We start from the raw sequence: 16,169 nt of genomic DNA on the forward strand, positions 1-16,169 counted from the left end.
GATTCTGGATTAGCGGTGCTCCTTGGATGCTGCCTGAATTGCTGTGCTCTTCCAGCACCGCTAATCCACAACCTTATAGTTAAGTTAATTTGTGTGGTTCTAGCTAAGAGAAGCACTGATCTGGAGAATGCTCTGCTTTTTCTTAGACAGTGCTTTGAGAATCAACCAAGAACAGGTTGAGGGGTTCAATGACCCATTCTCCAACAGCACAATACTCCATGGGGCATTGCATTTGGGGTTGCAGCCTAGGTGATGATCTCAAGCTCAGATATGGAATTTGAACACACTGACTGAGGGAGCTGCAGAAATCACCAAGGTTCTTTAGATAACTCCTTCCAAACACACACCACTACCATCGAGAAGGTCAAGGGCAGAAGATACAGGGAAAAACCACCATAGGCTAGTTTCTCAAGAAACCACTTTCTATCCTGACTTGGAAATATATTGGAGATGCCGGTGATGGACTGGGGTGTACAAAGTTAAAAATCACACAACACCAGGTTATAGTCCAACAGGTTTAATTGGAAGCACACTAGCTTTCGGAACTACGCTCCTTCATCAGGAGCGACACTCCTGATGAAGGAGCGTCGCTCCGAAAGCTAGTGTGCTTCCAATTAAACCTGTTGGACTATAACCTGGTGTTGTGTGATTTTTAACTTGGAAATATATTGCCATTTTTTAAATGTCATTGGGTTTAAATTCTAGAACTCCCTCCTGAACAGCATAGTGGGTTTACCTTCAATCAAATGGACTGCAGTGATTCATCACCACCTTGTTGACAGTAATGAGGAATGGGCAATAAATACTGCCCCAGCCAATGAAACCCCTGAAAGAATTTTTAAAATGAAGCCAGTTTAAACGTCATGTACAATTTAAATGTAAAATATTTAATCTCACCATTTAACCAGTTTCAAATCTGCAAACACCATGGATTCATGAATCCAATAATGACACAAACCTTTTTTTCAGACAATCTAGGATCTGTAACTCCAAAAGCCTATTCTCAGGAAGCTGCATGCTCAACAACAACATTACAATCTAATGCATTTCACCTTTTATGACCATAATGGATGAAAGCATTAAATGCAGAGACCCACTTTGGAAGGTGGCCTTTAAGAACCAACATTACAAAACAATTTTTTTTAAAAAAACACATTAATGATTCTCCACTGGACCCTTGTGTACAAAGTAGGGTCTTTCAGCTTTTAAAATGACAGCCTCTCCTTTCAACACCAGACCTGCAACAATAAACCCTTTCTCTGAAAGCATCTGAAGATGTGTGGCACAAAAGAATTTCAAAATCCAAGCATGAAAAAATATTTGTCAATTCATCCTCATTTTGAACTATATTAAAATTATCACTTTTTTAAAATTGTGATCCACAGTCTCAGAGGGGTTTAGAATGGAGCCATAAAACACTTTTTTGTGTTTATTTTCAAAAGCCTGCACTAACCAGCTATAAATTTTGAATGTTTTAATTTTGCTGAAGGCAGCATTCTCTCTTTCAAAGCAAGCAGACAAGCAAGGCTGTTGCAATAAGTTTATGAAGTAGCCAGGAGGCCCAGAGAAAGCCCTGAGTGCTTTATAAGTGCCATTTCACACTGCACTCTCGTCCTTTTGGTGTCAAACTCAAGTGAAACAAACTGGCCTCCTCAGACAGCATAGCGGGCAGGAATTTATATGTTTCTTGGGTTTACTATATCCCAGAATCAAACTGAGACAGAAATCTAGACACTCACTACCACACATCTGTGTGTATTTCAAGCTAGCATGACAATTTGAATCCATCTTATATTAGTAAATATTATATGGACAAGGATGTGTCTAATGGAAAGAAAGAATTTGCTTTTGTAAAGCATCTTTCATATCTTCAGGATATCCTACAGACAATATGTAGCCTGTTGTTATGTACCAACTAAGTGGCACATAAACAGTCTCAAGAAAAATAAATGACTGAAATGACCTATGAATTCCTTTCCTGTAGTTTTGTATCTGGGAGAGCACTGATCTGGATACCTAGAGAATTCCCAATTTGTTTTCAATATGTGCCACAGGTGTGTTCATATTCACTTAGTCAGGCAGAAGGGGCCTTTCATATGACACCTTTCCAAAGGTAATATTCCAACAGTACAGCACATCTTCAGTACTGCACTGTCCATGGTCATGATTACTGTGTTGAGAGGACGAAACAGGAAAGGGGTTCCCAATTCCAACCTACCCAAATCACACAAAACCCATTCCTGCCACCTTCACCCCCATCCACCTTCAGCTGGAAATTACACCAAGAGTGAAAGGGGATTGTTTTTATAACAACAAGGGTCCTCTGTTTTATCCCTGTGCTCTGCATGAGGGACACATGAAAGGTGAGGAAAACTGAGCAAGCAACTGAGAGCACAAGGGAGAAAGACAGACAGAAAGCGAGTGAGACATAATGAGATAGACACAGAGTGACAGTTAGCGAGTGACAGACAGGGCAAAAAGAGAAACCGAGAGACAGAGAAGCACAGACAGCGAGAGAGAGCAAGAAGGGGGGCAGGGTGGGGAGAGAAAGAGACAGACAGACAGTCACATAAAGGCTTATATAAAAATAGAAAATGAAAACGATTGTCAAAGTGCACAAAGATGGGGGTGTTGTGGTGGAAAAGGTACAAGGGAGGTCGGAAGATATGGCGACAAGAGTAGTTAGTTACATACGGGAGATTTCCTGATATTTTTCGTGAACAATACCCACACAGAAAAAGCTAGTACTTAAACAGCAGGTACACTCTGGTCTTTAACCACTGGCTTTCAAATGAATTATTCTGACTGAAGCCAAAGGTTATAACAAACTAAATTCATTGTGAAAGAAAGACGTGAAATGATAGAACTGTCAGCAAACAGCCATTATGTTAAAATTTTACATCTTGGAGATGTGCACATATTGTAATAAAGGTAATATTAATCGCAGCAAATTGAAAGTGTGCCACCCCCTTTAATACTTCAGGGAGAAAATGACAAGCATGCTGGGCAACGAGAATCTACAGTATGAGAGAAAGAAAGATAAAGAGAAGCACAGTTTCCTCATTGGCTGTCCCATGTCAACTGTCATCATTCAAGTTAAAATAGGAACATAAAATGATCGGGGTTATTAATTGAAAATACAGCAGAAGCCTATAAAGTTGTCTTGAGGTCTGGGGCCAAGTAATCTTCCCAACAAAAAAGGGTAAGGGTATATACTGGTTTGTAACAGGGAAGGTATTATGACTTCTATGGTGATGCAATATTTGTACATGCAGAAAACCTTTCAAAGTTCTATCAAAAATAAACAGTTCCATCTTTGTAAAGTTCAATTAAACCCACTATAATTTATTGCCCACTGATTGGTTCTTCCTCACGCTCAGGTATGGTTTGTTGATAGCTCGGTTTAGTTCCCAATGGATTGTTCTTCCTTTTTTAAATGATGGGGTTATTCACCTCCGACATTACTCCAGGCTGATTTCCCCTCACAAACCTCGGTACCTGAGCCCTTACATGTACAGACACTAAATTGTTTGAATATTAGTTTTACAAAAGAGGCTAAAGAACAATGATCAGAGATGGAAGCCACAGCTGATCTTTCACCCCCACCTCCTCCTCCCAAGTTCTGACCAAAATGTAGCACACCCTTACTCCGGCAGGAGACTTACCTGCCCAGACTGTGAGTCATCTTGATCTTCTGCTCTGTATTGCTCAGTGCAACTCACCAATTTGGTCAAGACAGAACCACAGGAGATTTGGAAGAAAGTGGTCAAGTGGCTTGTGGCAATTCAAAACAGCTCAATAAAATTCAACAATATCATCTTAATCAAAACGGACGTATGAGGGGAATAAATAATTCGCATCAAAATTAAATCAGCAAGGCTTAAAGGCTTTAAACTAACTGAATAAGAACCCACAAAACTAGATATTCTGAAGATTTGGCAGTATTTTGTCATTACAGAAATTAATTCAAGAAAACAAGCTGCCATTAAAGTTTTAAATCAGAACAATGATTGCCCTGGAAAACCTTTACCTCATTGTAAACGCTGTGGTAACTGAAGCTAATTTGAATTATGGTATGATTGTTGTTGTAGCAGCTGAATATCTTGGCAACCATTACACAGCTAGGAGATCAAAGCTGCTGTGTGAACACATCTGTACAGAAGACAGAACTAAAAACTACAGCAAACCAGACGAGTCTTTCTCTCTAACCACAGTGAAGTCTGTATGCAGAGGAGAGCTTTGGTAAAACACGATATAGGAGCAAATTACTGCAGATGCTGGAATCTGAACTGAAAACAAAAAATGCTGGTGATCACAGCAGGTCAGGCAGCATCCATGGAGAGAAAGCAAGCTAACCTTTGAGTCTCAACACCAAAACTCATCACGGGGGAAGTATGGCAGAAGTATGAACAACCTGTGTAGATGGCAACACTGCTTTACAAACTGCTGTGTTTTTATTGCATATTTCCCTACCCTCAAGAGATCTGTCCAGCAATCATATTAATCTATACCCTCCTGTAAGCTGTCACAATTCTGGGTGTCTGAAATATGCACATATTACACCTAATACCATTAACATCCCTCATTTTGACAAACACTCAAAAAAAACTAAAAAGTGAATGAAACACAGAATATAGGTTAAAATGTAGTTAGAGACCCTCCTTTAGAAAATGATATAACATTCTTATCTAAAGTGCCAACCTGTCTTCATTGTTAAATGCCAATGGACTCACTTGTATTTTCCATAGTTTCAATTTTGATTTTGTAGTGTTTGCAAACATTGGCTTTCAGTTCTAAAGGTCCTTATCAATATCCAATGTGTGAATCATTTACGAATTCTGGGCATTATGACTATAACCAAGTCAATGGATCGAGGTTCATTACTGTTATAGATTGGAAATCAAATTATATAACCAAAAAATTAATTACTATTGGAATCTTAAGACATGGTTTTGAGCCAAATGAAAGACTCAACAGACAATCAAGGTATTTTTCAATGTATAATTTCAGTTACATCATACTATAAATATTTGCTGTAAATTCTGCGCCTTACAATTGTGTCCTCCACAATCACCTGGTGAAGGAACGGTGCTCCGAAAGCTAGTACGCTTCCAAATAAACCTATTGGACTATAACCTGGTGTTGTATGATTTTTAACTTTGTACACCCCAGTCCAACACCAGCATCTCCATATCTTGAGCCAGAAAGGCCTACTTCAATATTTTGTTAAATGCATTCAAGGATCCTTATTAGCCTTTGAGCCACACTCTTCTAACACCCCATCTCCTTTTTCACCTCTTCCCTGCCAACCCAACTCCATCCTATTCATCTCTTCCCCAGCTCTACCATTCTCTGCTCTAGGTCTCCAGACCTATGCCAGTCAACTTTCGTCCCATTCAGATTCTTGCTGCCTCAGGGTTTGCATCTCTCACCCTTCTTGTCACTCTTGTCACCCTTCTCCTCTACAGGTCAATAGTTAATAGAAGGACAAGGGTAGCAGCTGCATGGCAACACCACCACCACCTACATCACCTCCAAGCTCCTCACCATCCTGACCTGGAAATATATCAGCACTTCCTGAGCAGCGCTGGGTCAAAATCCTGACTTCCCTCCCTAACAGCATTATGAATCCCCTTACACACCAAGAGGTGCAGCAATTCAAAAAAGCAGCTCATCATTACCTCCCTAAGAGCAACTAGGGATGAGCAATAAATGTTGGCCTATGATCCCCACATCCCATAAATGAATTTTCAAAAAGGCACAATTTCCAATTTGGGGTCCTTCATTCCCAACTTGCCACTCCAAAATGACCTGTCAATGTTGCGTCAGATGCTGGTGCAGTTTCTTCTGCAGACTTAATATTCCTTGCTTTAGTTGACATTGAAAGTCAGGCTCCCAGTAGTTTTCAAAGCTATCAAAACCCTCTTTCTGGCCTCAGCTGGCTTCTGACCATATCTCCATCTCAGAGTTGGGAACAGCATTTCCTGCTGTCAGTCAGAGAGGTTTTCATGAAGTCCAACCCCTTTTGCTTTCAAGCCCTGCTGGCTGGCACAGCTGTTTTGCTTAAATCTGTTCCTGCCGTGCTTTTCAAGTGCCGCACTAAAATATTCCCTCTCACCCCATGTCTCTCTGACAGTATTACAGTCAGCCTGCAATAATGCGCTAGTTCTGTTCTTGGGTTATAAGAAAATTACGTAATAGCAGCACCATTTAAAACTAATGGGGCTGGAATTGTGTTATAATCGATTCCCGCTTTAAAGGTTTGTGCTTTAGAAAGTGTCCCCAATTCGTCAATCGCACTGTAGCGAACTTCTGTGAATGAAATGTGCGTTGTAGCAGAATGACCTGTATTGTTTCCTCAGTCCTAAATCTCGCACTTTTTTTGAAATTCTCACCTCCAGTTTCTTTAAGAATTTCACCTATTAAAATTTAAAATTTCCATGGTCCACCTTTTTTTTTTACAAGAAAGGCTTTATTTGGGAAGACTGGAGCCATTGTTTTCAGGTCCTGCTCTAAACTCCAATCCTTGACCACTGATACCAACCCTCCCCTTGTAAACTGAGTGAAATTAAGTCAATTTGGTCACAACTTTGGCGGCTTGAGGCTTCTTCCGATGGTTTTGGTGGTGGTTTTTGTCAGCATCAGTCTGAGTCTCCTTGTGGCTACTTTGGCATCGGTCTATGACTCCATGTGACTTTTCTTTGGCAGTGTCGGATTCCGGCCTGGGATTCCAAGGGAGGAGGTTGGCTCCTTGAGTCCAGAGTCATGAACTAGACTAATTTCTCTGTTCTTTGTTTCCTTTCTTTTTTTAAATTCTACTATTGTGTAAGGACTGTTATTCTGAACTTTTTATATCTTTACTCTTTTAATTTATACTCTGATTCCGAACTTTTTATTTATTTTTCTAATGTATTATTGTGATTTAGTTCATTTGAAGGTTGGTAATGCTGGATTTTTTATTTTCTTCATTTTTGTATCTTTCTTTCCTAAGATATGTTCTCAAGTGTCTGTACCTAGGCACTTTTACGAAGATGGCACTGTAAATGGTGACTTATAAACCTTTCACTGTACTCATGTGAGTACATGTGACAATAAAGTAAATTCAGTTCAAATTTAATCCTGTCATGACTCCCAGCCTCGTAACTGTACTATCACTAAGATCACCTATTTCCGCCTTCACAATGTCACTTATTTTGCCCATGTGACAACTCATCTGTTGCTGAAACCTTTGTTTATGCCCTTCACTAGTTCTACGCATGACTGTTCCAGCACACACCTGACAGGCTACCCACTTTCTAGCCTCTACAAACAAGAGATGAGCTAAACCTGTTACCTGTGTTCTAACTTGCAGAAAAGCGATACTGGAGGGCATAGATTTACGGTAACTGTTGTCATGGTTCCCACCTCTACCACCCTTTCAGGTAAGGTAAGCAGCAGGTGGTTTACAGAAAATCTGAGCAGAATTTTTTCACACAGAGAGTGATGATTATCTGGAACTCTCCACTTGAAAGGGCAATAGAGACCATTACAACATTTAAGACGTATTCAGATGGACACTTGAGATGTCATAGCATTCAAGGCTACGGACCAAGAGAAATGAGATTAGAGTAGAAAGGTGCTTGATAACTAGCACATTCTTGATGGAACGAAGGGCCTCTTTCCATACTGTAATGACTGTGCTTCTGTCTTTCCACAAAGGTCTCCATTTTCTGATCACCCTGGTGTTCACTAACCTACAGTGGCTTCTGGTTAAACCAAATCTTAATTTTTAATAGGACTAAAGGAGCTGGAGTAGGCCGTTCAGCCCTTTGAGTCTGCTCCACCATTCTAGATTACAGCTAATCATTCATCTCAATGCCATATTTCCATATTCCTTGATGCCACTAGTAACTAGAAATCTACCAATCTCTGCCATGAACTTAATCAATGACTGGACTTACAAAGTTTCTATGGGAGAGAATTCCAAAAGATCACCAATGAATGAAGAGGTTTCTCCTCACTCCAGTCCACTATATTTGCCTTTTATTCAAAGGCTGTGTTCCCTGGTTCTCGACTCCGTCAAGAGAAACATGCTCTCTGCATCTGATCTGACCATTCTCTATGAACTTCTTGAGTTTTGCCTTTCATCCTTCTAAACTCCAGAGAATATGGGTCCAATCTTCACAATCTCTCCTCATTCACTCAACCTTGTTTTCAAATCCCTCCACTGCTTTGTTTCTCCATATCTCTGTGACTTCCCTACCTTCCTTTCCTGCAAGGTTTCTGCACATCTCCAATCCTGGCCTCTTGAATACCATTAACAGGAAAAGGCAGGGTAGATAAAGATAAACAATTTCCACTGGTTGGGCATTCTGGAACTAGGGGCAGAATCTGAGAACTCAGACCAGACCGTTCAAGAGAGATGTTAGGAAGCAATTCTACGCACAAAGGATGGGAGAGGTTTGGAAATCTCTTCCACAAATGGCAGTGGATATTAGATTAGTTGTTAATCTTATATCTGTGATTTATAAATTTTTGTTAAGCGAAGGTATTACAGAAGATGGGCCATTGGTATGCATATGGAGTTAGGACACATATTAGGCCATGATCTCATTGAATGGTGGAACAGGGTTGAAGGGCTGAATTGCCTACTCCTGTCCCTATGTTCTTTCCCCCAGTTACAAGTTACGTTTACAAGAATGATCCTGGGGATGAGGGGTTTGTCATATGAGGAGTGGTTGAGGACCGTTGGACTGTACTCGATGGAGTTTAGAATACTGAAAGGCCTGAATAAACTGGATGTGGAGAAAATCTTTCCACTAGTAGGAGAGACTAGAACCAGAGGGCACAGCTTCAGAGCGACAAGATGCTTTAGAACTAAAATGAGGATAAATTTCTTCAGCCAAAGTGTAGCAAATCTGCTGCCGCAGAAGGCTGTGGAGACCTTGTCATGGTGTGCATTGAAGACAGTGATGGATAGATTCCTGATTAGTAAGGGATCACGTGTTATGAGTAGTAGGCAGGGAAATGGGGTTGAGAAACATATGTCTAGATTAGAGTGGTGCTGGAAAAGCACAGCAGGTCAGGCAGCATCCGAGGAGCAGGAAAATCGATGTTTCAGGCAAAAGCCCTTCATCAGGTACCCAAAAACTTGGACAAAGAGCTATGTTTTAAGGAATGTCTCAGGAGGAAAGCAAGATAGAAAAGCACAGAGGCTTTTTCCAGAGGTTATTCCAGAGTTTGGGGCCTAGACAACCGAAGACCTGGCCACCAATAGTAATGGTCATAAGATATTGGAGCGGAATTAGACCATTTGGCCTATGTAGTCTGCTCTGCCATTTGATCATGATCCACTAGTAACTAGAAATTTACCAATCTCTGCTGTGAACTTAGTCAATGACTGGACTTACAAAGTTTCTGTGGGAGAGAATTCCAAAGGAACCTGATTCTCTTGGCTGTGGGGTCGAGAACCAGGGAACACAGTCTTTGAATAAAAGGCAAATATTTTGGACTGGGATGAGGATAAACCTCTTCACTCATTGGTGATCCTTTGGAATTCTCTCCCACAGAAACTTTGTAAGTCCAGTCATTGACTAAGTTCACGGCAGAGATTGGTAGATTTCTAGTTACATATGGACCATGATTGAATGGCAGAGCAAACTAGATAGGCCGAATGGCCTAATTCTGCTCCAATATCTTATGACCATTACTATTGGTGGCCTGGTCTTCAGTTGCTTAGGCCCCAAACTCTGGAATAACCTCTGGAAAAAGTCTCTGGGCTTTTCTACCTTGCTTTCCTCTTGAGACATTCCTTAAAACATAGCTCTTTGTCCAATTTTTTGGGTACCTGACTTAATACCTTCTTTGAAGGCACAGTGGCTTATTGTGTGTTTTGTCATACTCCTATAAAATCCCTCAGGATGTTTCATTCCATGAAAGATGCTGTATAAATACAAAGTGTTGTTTTCTAAGCCAGCCCATGACGTTATATTTAAGAATCCTGTTTCCTCTGTTGTTTCGAAAGATCTGATTTCTCATCGTATTCAGAGAATGTAGTCTTTCCCATGTTCCTTCTAACATATCAAATCCAAGGAACTGAAGGAACCAGCATTGGGTCATCAACTCGAGAAGAGGTGGGGGGGGGGGGGGGGGTCAATAGGGATTGAGGGGGGAGATGGGGGGGGGGTGGGGAGAGAGAGAAATAAAGAAAAAGAGAGTGAGAGAGAAATAGTGAGGGAGAAGGAGGAAAAAAGTGAAGGAGGCTAGTGGTTAAAACAGAAGAAAGACAAAGAATAAGAAATAATTGAAACAGTGAGCGAGCACCAGCAGAGAAGAATGATACAAAAAGAATGGAATTGCTTATTAATGAAAAACAAAAAGTGAAGGAGGCAAGAGGGAGGGAAAACAACAGAAGTGAAACAGCAGATTGAGAAAAGCAGTGTGATAAAAGTAGAGGTAAAAGAAGAGTAGCTATTATTTTGCAGACTTGGCATTATCAATATTCCAAGCTCGAGTGTGTGACAGGGTCCTGCTTTTCTGGTGATGATCAGTCCAAAAAATAGGCTGAGACCCTCTAAATCATTTAGTTCTGTTCAGATCCTGTAGCCAAGAATGGCTTGAACTGTCTCTTTAATGAAGGCTTGTGAATAATGCACAGGATCCTTCAATCCCTAAAGCATTATTAGAATATGTGGCTATAGGGAACAGTATCTACACCTTGTTTCAAGTTCCACTTTCACCATCACTCTGAATGACCTGACTGATCACCATTTTACTCATTATTAATCATATCTCATGTCCTTGAAGGGATGCAGATTCACCTTATAACATTACAAGATAATGTTCTGAAGCAACTTAGCAAGTTATGTTAACCTTTTACAGAGCACTGGTGCAGCCTCAACTGGAGAACTGTGCCTGGTTCTGGGCACAAAGGATGTGAAAGAGGTAGAGAGTGCAAAAAAAAAAGATTTATGAGAATCAAATTTTTCATTCCGGGAACCAGTTCCATAGATAGGTTGGAGAAATTAAGATTGTTCTCCTTGGAGAAGGTTGAGGGAACATTAGATACAGGTATTTAAAATCATTATAGGTCTGGACTCAGTTGATAGGTAAAAATGTTTCCATTGGTGGACAAATCAAGAACAAGAGGGCACAGAGTTAAGGTAATTGGAAAAGACAGTGTTACCATAACAGTAAACATGTCACCTCATTATAGGAAAAATATGGAAGCTTTGGAGATGGTGCAAAGGAGACTTATGAGGATGCTGCCTGGGATGGAGGGCATGTCTTTATGAAGAAAGGTTGATGGAGCTAGGGCTTTTCTCATTGGGGTTGAGTGTGTGGTGCTGGAAAAGCACAGCAGGTCAGGCAGCACTCAAGGAGTAGGAGAATCAACATTTCAGGCATAAGTCCTTCAACAGGAATCCTGATGAAGGGCTTAAGCCTGAAATGTTGATTCTCCTACTCCTTGAGTGCTGCCTGACCTGCTGTGCTTTTCCAACACCACCCTCTCAACTCTGCTCTCCAGCATCTGCAGTCCTCACGTTCTCCTCCTTTCCTCATTGGAGCCAAGGAGGATGAGAGGTGTACAAGATGTTGAGAGGCATAGATAGAGTGGATAGCCAGAAACGCCTATCACAAGGAGGTATAATTTTAAGGTGATTGGAGGAAGGTTTAGGAGAGATGTCAGAGGTAGATTCTTTACCCAGAGAGTGGTGGGTGCATGGAATGCACTGCCAGCGGTGGTAGTAAAGTCAGATACATTAGGGACATTTAAGTGACTCTTGGATAAGCATATGGAGGATAGTTCAATGAAGGGTATATATGTTAGTCTAATCTTAAAGTAGGATAAAAGGCAGGCACAACATTGAGGGCTGAAGGGCCTGCACAGTCGTATGCTCTATGTATTCCCACACAGACAGTAGTTAGGATCTGGTATTTGAGGCTTGACAGCATGATAGATTCAGATTCTATCAAGACATTCAAGAGATATTGGATCATTATCTGAAAAGAAAAAGAATGTAGGGATGTGGGGAATAGGTACTAAGTGAATTATTCGGTCAGACAGCCAGGCTTGACATGACAGGCCAAATGGCCTATTTCGATGCTGTAACCTTTCTGTGATTCTCTGAAATGCAGCATTTATTTTGCACAATAGTTCACATAAACAGCATCAAGATAAACAGCAGGCTTATCTACGCTTGGTGGTTCTTATCAGGGAGGAATGTTGGCTGGGATACTGAACTGTAAAGAAAAATCCTCTGTCATCAGTTTAACATATCTTCTCAAGGACGACTACACCAACAATGCACCTTAATCATTCAGTCACAGACTGAATGGTCAATATTTGCTGAAGGTCTAGGGTTGGGCTTGAAGCCACTTGACTCGTGCCTAACTCCCCTGTCAAACAAACCAAGCTGATAATTGACTATGGATAGATTAGGTCAAAATCTTCTTTTTTTGCAAGGCGTTCCAAACTCACCTAAGGTTCAGAAAAATGCCACAGCGATTGGAAGCTGATACAAATCAAATACTACACAGTGTGGTGATACATGTTTACTTTGCCAGATATCACCCCTACTTACAAAGACTGGATATCCATCTTTCATCCCATCAATGTGCTCACTGACCTACTCTAGCTTCTGGTTCAGTAATGACTCAATTTTAAAACCCCAACACTTGTTTTCAAATACTTACACTTCTCCAGCCCTACACCGCTCTAAGACATGTCCACTCCTCCAACTGTGGTTCAAACACCATGCTCATTTAAAAATCATCCAACAGTTCCAGCCTTACTTTCAGCCCTAAGCTCAGGAATCCCCTTCTTAATTTATTTCTTTCTCTCTCCAATTCACTGCTGAAAACCTCTCTCTCTGACTGAGCTGCTGGTCAACGGTCATAATATTTCGTTCTGTGGCACAGTATCAAATTTTGTTTGATAACGCTCATCTGAAGTGGTTTGGGACATTTTTTGACATCAAAAGGGGCTACATAAAAGCAGGCTATTGTTGCTGCCCACACAGTGAAGCAATTCAGAGATATCCTGAGATATCCAGAGATATCTGCCTCTGATTAAATAAAAATTCACCAATCCAGGGAGCTGGGAACAGCAATGTCAGAGGAGGGTGTCATCACAGTGTCTGATGTTCTTGAAATAAACTAGTTATGGTAGACTTAAACTCAGTCTTTTAGCGCATACAACAATGCCATGCTACTGAGAATCTCCATTAGAGGCCTCATGAACTTTAGTGGCAAGAAAGGAAAATAAAGTAAAGTACTCTCATTCATTTACAGTCTTACATCTGGTTAAAACAAAATGCTTGGATGCAGACAATTAATCATTCCACTTCCCAGCTCCACTATTCCTCACCTCAATGAACATGAATTTAACCCATTAGAGCCACCTATCTTGCAACGACTTGACTCTAATGTAAAGCAATGTTATCACTAGCACTACAGTATTCCAGACATCTTTTCCTAACACAATGTTGTGAACAGAAAATGACTAGTCACAGTTAAGAAAGTGATATAATTTAGCCACATCCAATAATTGCAGTAGATTTTCTTTCGCATAGTACAAATAGATATAAATTCACACATAATAAATTTCTATCACCTGGCAATTTTGTTTTCATCAAAACTAGGAATTCATGCGTGAATTTCATAGACGCACATTGTTTGCCTAGCAGCTATGAAGGTTACTTTGACTTTTTGTAGTTATTGTTAACTCAAATGATGAAAAGCACCAGAGTCACACTTGCTTCCGGTCCAAACGCAGCCTCATTCTTTGCCCAGAACAGTCCTGCCTCTCCCCAAACCTGTTTCATCATCCCCCAGCTTCACTGAACAGAACATCAACTGGATGCTTCTTTCCATACTTGTTAGAGCTAGCAGCTATTGGCTAGATCTGCTTTTGCTACTGGCTTGGAGTGATTAGTGGTTGGTTGCGCTGCCACAGTGACAGCTCCAGTCTTCCTGGTTTTTCCATTGTGCTGAAGTCCAGTCTTTCCATCCGTGATACAGCCTTATGCAGCAAATAGTAACCAAGGAAGTTAAGCACAGTCAATGATTAAAATGCACACACACACACATACTGTAACGTTCTCTTTGCTGGTAAAATGAAAAGCGTGTTAACTTTGTTAAAAAATTTAAAAAGAAATATTGACACACATGCGTCGTGCAACTGAGTGTCAGAATCACATGCTGAAAGGTGGTGTTTATTACTCATTCTTCATTTACTTAACAGAAATGCAATCAGCCAAATCTGGATTCTTAATCAGGTATTTGTAGCTAGTGCTCAACACATTGGACAAAACCATTCAATGTAAAATAACGATCATTTCGGATTGTGAAGGTTCTGTTTTTTTTGCAGCATATTAGTTGCAAACCACACAGTACCTACAGCAGTACATGCAGTGCAGCACACAGGAAATCGTGGTAAAGCACAGAAATGCAAGGTGCCATTTTATAATCTGACCTGGTAGACTAAACCCACGTTCATTGTCACTTTATCCAGCTCCTGCGACGGAAGCTTTGACAAAGATCGCTATAAACAAAAGAGTTGAAAAAAATAAACACACACACCTATGCCCTGGGAACATGAACTGTTATCAGTTAACAAAGTCCCTACTTATAAGGCAACAAACAAAACATCAACATAAGAGAAATCAAAACCACATTGCAATCAACCTGATCCAACACAAGCAATACTCATTTCAACAGCCTTATTGTTCACACCAAGAATGTTACAAGTGTCATATACGCTGCAGCTAAATAGGTTTCTGAGACAGAAACCAATACAATGTTTAGAAACAATCAAAAAATTAAACGATTTCATTTATTTTACTCCTTTCTACAAAAGACTTGCATACTGTTAAATTCAAAAGGCTTCAAAATACAGTGCCCTAATGGTGGGTGGAGTGTCCTACATTTGCTACTCAGTGGAATGTTGAATGTTTTCAGTATTCATTGAGTCATAAGGCATGGGAACAGACCCTTCGGTCCAACTAATCCATACGACCATGTTCCCAAACTAAATTAGTCCTTCCTGCCTGCATTTGGCCCATATCTCTGCAAACCTTTTCTGTTAGTGCACTTATCCAAATGTATTTTAAGTGGAGCAACTGTACCTGCATCCACCACTTCCTCTGGCAGTTCATTCCACACACTAATCACTTTCTTTGTAAAATGTTTGCCTCATGTCCTTTTTAAATCTTTATCCTCTTAAAATAACTCCACAGAGGCCATTATCCTATCACCAACTCATCCTTTATTTACACGTGTATAGTACTTGACACTAGTCCAGCTTCCTCACAGCCAGCTCTCAGACAGAGCAGAACCTCTGACACTCCTGTTTAGAAAAGTCCACCAGGGCCCCGTACTGGGACCAGGTTAACAGCCCCAGTCAGGGAATTCATATTAAATGAAGTCCACCTGGCTAACCTTGTTACAATCACTACATTCCTCCCCCTCCAAGTCCTGTTCTCTCTCTTCTGAGGCCTCTTCTGAGATGTGTTTGCACTGGACCCGGTTCCTCTGACTCAGCCTCAGATATGGGCGGCATGTATCAGATCAGAGCCCATCTCTTGCGCCCTGAGCAGCTTGGAAGAAATTCATCCTCTTTCTCAGGCAGTAGGGGCATTGAGGCTGCTACATCCGGCATGTCCAACTCAGACTCTGGGGTTTCTTCAATGTTAGATGGAGGAGGAGAACCCATGGGTTCCAACAGACTTGCCGATATTATGAGGAGCTGGATATTATTTTCCTCCTGACTCGTTTGAGAGTTTGCAGCTTTCATGTGGTCCATGTGCTTATTCAGGACTGCCTTATCTACCTGAACTTTCTATGACACAGGACCTGACCTTGCATTGACTGTGCCTCTTACCCACGCAGGGCCATTGCCATGGTTTTGACATCAAACCTTGTCCCCTGACGTAAACTGTATCTCTCACTTAGAGGTGTCTTGTGTCCGGCATTGGCATCCGTGATGCCGTTCACACCACCCCCGGATCAGACTTCATCTGATGCAGAGTCTTTGCCCCATTAGCAACACTGTGGAGCTATTAGTTGCATGAGGGGTGGTCTGTTAATAAAATAGGAACCAGGACAGCTTGGTACAGAGTGAAGTTGTTTCTTTAAGCCTGCCTTCAAAGTTTGGATTGCTCTTTCTGCCAGACTACTGGCCGATGGAT

At 41.0% G+C, this 16,169-nt stretch overlaps 1 protein-coding gene across 4 annotated transcripts in view; it reads right to left on the reverse strand.

Annotated features, from left to right (window-relative positions):
- The window catches only part of LOC122539778 (phosphatidylinositol 5-phosphate 4-kinase type-2 beta), a 115,179-nt gene that overhangs the window by 44,153 nt on the left and 54,857 nt on the right, over positions 1-16,169 (reverse strand). For 2 of the 4 annotated variants that reach the window (XM_043674834.2, XM_043674833.2), the window contains exon 4: positions 14,456-14,524. The exons of the other annotated variants lie outside the window; for them this stretch is intronic. In XM_043674834.2, the coding sequence (XP_043530769.1) occupies positions 14,456-14,524 (69 nt within the window). The remainder of the gene's footprint in view (positions 1-14,455; positions 14,525-16,169) is intronic. 4 annotated transcript variants of the gene reach the window in all.

This window comes from Chiloscyllium plagiosum, unplaced genomic scaffold (genome assembly GCF_037043375.1).
Source record: "Chiloscyllium plagiosum isolate Xiang-an unplaced genomic scaffold, Cpla_swu_hap1 HiC_scaffold_32, whole genome shotgun sequence".
Classification (NCBI taxonomy): Eukaryota; Metazoa; Chordata; class Chondrichthyes; order Orectolobiformes; family Hemiscylliidae; genus Chiloscyllium; species Chiloscyllium plagiosum.